Source organism: Cannabis sativa, chromosome 3 (assembly GCF_029168945.1).
Source record: "Cannabis sativa cultivar Pink pepper isolate KNU-18-1 chromosome 3, ASM2916894v1, whole genome shotgun sequence".
Lineage (NCBI taxonomy): Eukaryota > Viridiplantae > Streptophyta > Magnoliopsida > Rosales > Cannabaceae > Cannabis > Cannabis sativa.
In genome coordinates, this window is record NC_083603.1 from 3,266,452 (window position 1) to 3,270,579 (window position 4,128).

Genomic DNA, 4,128 nt, shown 5'->3' on the forward strand with positions numbered 1-4,128 from the left:
TCTAAATATATGATATTTAATATTAATTTACAATCATTAAATTTGATTACAATGACTAATACATAATTAAAGATTGATCAAAGAAATTAATAATTATGAACAAATTTATTTTCCTCTTTAGAAAATATTGTTGAAGCCGATTGCTTAATTACTACCTAATACCAACTAAGTTGTCTAACTATTACTCTAAAAGAATTTATATATATATATATAACTCTTTCTCATTTTAATATTTTAATAAAAATAAAGAAAAAAAATTAAAAATTAAAGAAAAGAGTAGCTTTAGTTATTCTCTATGTTCAATTTCCTCAATTTTTAGTAAGACTTCACTCATCGTAGGTCTGTTTTCAGGCACCTCATTCGTACACTCAAGTGCAACTTCAGTCAATTTCAACATCTCATCATGGCCTTCTCTAGCCGAAATTATTTCGACATCCAAAATGTCTGTCGACCAATCCTTATTCACCACTGCTCGTACCCAATCAGAGAGATCCTCCGTTGTTGTTTCATCGTCACTAAATGGTGATATCTCTCCTGGAATTTTTCCTGTTATGATCTCTAAAATGATCACACCGAAACAATATACATCAGCTTTCCGTGAGAGCTTCTTTCCTTGAGCATACTCTGGTGCCCTTGAGGCTGCTAGGTTTTGATGATCAGAAGAGGGCTTTCGGGAGCCAAACAAAGAGAAGTATCCGAAATCCGTGAGCTTTGAATGGAATAAGTTGTTTTGAGGATCATGTTGTATGAGAACATTTGTGGACTTGAGATTTCCATGAGGGAGTTTGTAATGGAGTAGAAATTGGTGAAGGAATGTGAGGCCTTTAGCTATGTCCTTTATTATGGAAAGCCTTGTTGTCCAATTTAGTGGTACTCTTCCAATTCCTCTATTTTCTGCCATCATACAAAAGTATCACTAAATAAATTTAATAATAATATCATTAATAATAATAACATGCATTTAAATATTATTATGAATCTTATGAATTTAAACATTTTGTCAACATATTCTATAAATGTTTTTTTTTAGTAAAAATGAGAAACTTCATTAAACCAAATCAGTTAACAATGGAACTTTAATTTTACAAGGAACAACACTTTCGATCAGAAATAGAATAGGATGTCCGAGCCAAACAACCAATATTATTAGCATATCGCTTAACAAAAAACAAAAAAAAACATATTATTTCACGACATAAGTAATACCTAATATTATATATATTTATATAAATATATTCAAAGAGAAAAAGGAACACCACTAAACTAATAGAACATCAAGTCTCAACTATTATAATTTAAAATATTAACATAATTAATTTAATTTAAATATTTATAACATAATGTGCATTTAAAATTTTGTAACCCCATATCCTCAAACAATAAAATAAGACAACTCAAATTAAAATATATAAGATGTCAATTTATTTCATTTGTCTAAAGTTCATTAATTGAGGATATGAGTAAAAGAAGTGGACATGCTCTTAAACTCATAATTAATAGTCAATGCAAATTATGTAATTTTTAACCCTTAATTCATCATCAAAATTAATTAAAAAAATATTAATTAAGTTAATCAAATCAAAAGTGTATTGATCGAGTAGTAATACTTACCATGTAAAAGTTCAAACAAAGTGCCATGAGGAACAAACTCATAGATAACAAGCTTCTCATCTTTGGAGTAATAGAAAGACACAATTTGCACAAGGTTTAAATGCCTTGTCTTTCCCAAAAATTGCATTTGTTGAACAAATTCTTTCTTGCCCAATTCGTTATTGGCGTCGTTTAGTCTCTTCACGGCAAGTCTTTGACCTGTTTCTAGTGTTGTTTGATAGGTTGTTCCCAGAGTACCCTTACCTAATACTTGTGCCGAAGATCTAAGCAAATCATCCAAGTCAAAAACTGGCATTTCTTTATCGAAGAATTCTAAATCCACACCTTTTTCTGGGTCCTTATTCTTACTATTACTTTCCGATGAAAAAGCCCTTCTTGATACTGAAAAGTACATTACTAAATCTTTTATTATTTTACTATATTAATAAAATTAATGTAGCATAAAAGAGAAAATGTGCCTAATTATAACTTCAAATTTAAAAGATTAAATTTTTATTTTTATATTTTTATAGATGAAGTCAATTTTCTATTACTAGAAATTACAAAAAGAGTTTGTTTAATTAATTAAATTACCCCAAGAGATGAATATAACATGGTTATTATGAAAAATTGTTTATCTATTTTGGATCTTGAATTTTATTTTAGCAAAATTTTGTGAGAGAAAAAGATCAGTTAAGATGAGAGAAAATGGTTTCTTAAAATTTTTGCTAATTTTATCTAAATTTTATAAAATTAAAGTTTTATTTTATTTTGTTTAAATACACATTTCTCAAATTTACCTTTAATTAAATCCAAAAACAATAAAAAATTGAATTCCTTGGACTATGGATGAAGGAGAAAAAAAATTATAATTATGATAAATATGAATTACAAAAATCAAATCAAATCTTTTTTTTTAAAAAAAAAAATCTTTATTTTCTTACTCTTTTTCTCATCTAATTTTATTCATCTTTCTTCTTAATTAAGACTATGATCCAAACTTATATAGCTAGAGAGTCATAAAACTACTAATTATACAATACTAATTATGAAATTATGAAATTTAAAATTATAAAAACAAAAATGATGAAAATGTTATTATAGGAACCAATCATACCTGCATTATTGATCTTCTTTTCTCTATCTCTTTTGTGAACAATTTTGTAATAACAAAATAACAAACCAACAATAACAAGAAAAGGAACCAAAGCTGCAATCATAGGCACACTCCATTTCTTTAAAATATTCTTCTTCTCATCATTATTTTGTGTTGGAGGCGAATGGTGAGGTGGTGGCGGGGCCCGGTGCCTGGGCGGGGGAGGCAAAAAAGGACAAGGAACTTTTAAAGGCTTCCCACATAAACCTGAATTATGGTCAAAACAACTTTTTGGAAATCTTCTAAGAACACTCGTGTTTGGAATCAGACCAGAAAGTTGATTATGTGAAATGTTGAAAACTGTTAGGGTTGACTGATCAAAAGGCGGAATTCCTCCTTCCAACAAATTGTGTTGGAGTTCAAGAGTTTTGAGATTCGGCAATTCAGTGAACTCGCAAGGGATTGTACCAGAAAACTTGTTGTGCGATAAAACCACGATTTCTAAGTGAATTAGGTTTGTGAGTATGGGAAGTGGACCTTTGATTGAGTTGTTGTGAAAATTTAGATTTGTTAAGAGAGTTAGGTTTTGTAGAAATGTTGGAGGAAGAGTTCCTTTGAGGTGAATTCCTTGTAGAGAAAGGTGAACAACATGACCATTTGAACACGAAATGCCTACCCATTTGGTGTCGTTTTGAATACAAGGCGGACCTGTCCATTTTGTGTGTAGATCCTCATTTGAGATTAGAGAATCTCTTAGCTCGATCAAAGCATCTCTTTCTTCTGGATAATAATCATTTATAGTCACCGATAAATGAGCTAATGAAGATGAAGAAAGATGAAGAAGAATTGATAGAAGTATTATTAGATCATTGTGATGAAGATGAAGATGATGAACTAATAATTTCATGATTGTATGGATTATTAGAAACAAAGAAAGAATAATAATATTAATAATGACATGATTGTATTTTGTTTTGAGACAATAATTGGTGATGATAATGATAATGATGATTTGTATAATAAAGTCTTGTTGCCTTATTTTTTTGTTTATTGTTTTTGTGATAGTTTGACAAAGTCCTTTAAATAACAAATATGCCATGATTGATAGAGATTTGGACAACAAAATGGTATAATTTAAGACTCTTGTTATATAAAATAATAACTAATTAAAATAATAATAACAATCAAGATTATATTATATAAACAATGTATTAAAAAAATAAATAGTTAAAATAAGCTTAATATATAAAATTCAAAGGGTCCATTTTGTTTTCATTAGGGGATGTATTTTGTTTACTTTCTCATAATTCTTAGATGAATATTAATTGGAATTATCGAACGTTAATTTGTTAATTATACAAGAAAATAAGTTTTATATATGTAAAGAAAAGAACAATAAAAAAACAAAACTCATCAACTATAAATTTAAAGATATACCTTTT

The 4,128-nt window shown here is 28.2% G+C and overlaps 1 protein-coding gene across 1 annotated transcript; it reads right to left on the reverse strand.

Annotated features, from left to right (window-relative positions):
* Positions 1 to 3,593, reverse strand: LOC115711175 (probable leucine-rich repeat receptor-like protein kinase At1g68400). Its single transcript, XM_061111384.1, has 3 exons — positions 2,708 to 3,593; positions 1,612 to 1,992; positions 1 to 894 (listed from the first exon to the last, which is right to left on the reverse strand). The coding sequence occupies exons 1-3, from the start codon at positions 3,591 to 3,593 to the stop codon at positions 287 to 289; spliced, it is 1,875 nt and encodes a 624-aa protein (XP_060967367.1). The 3' UTR covers positions 1 to 286.
* Positions 3,594 to 4,128: the final 535 nt, after the last annotated feature.

Bases quoted from the DNA above. Each gene is read 5' to 3' on its own strand.
- LOC115711175 (XM_061111384.1), bottom strand. From the start codon at position 3,593: ATGAAATTATTAGTTCATCATCTTCATCTTCATCACAATGATCTAATA. The intron at 1,993-2,707 runs GTATGATTGGTT...TGTACTTTTCAG, and splicing joins AAAGAAGATCAATAATGCAG to TATCAAGAAGGGCTTTTTCA. The intron at 895-1,611 runs GTAAGTATTACT...GTATGATGGCAG, and splicing joins TTTGTTTGAACTTTTACATG to AAAATAGAGGAATTGGAAGA.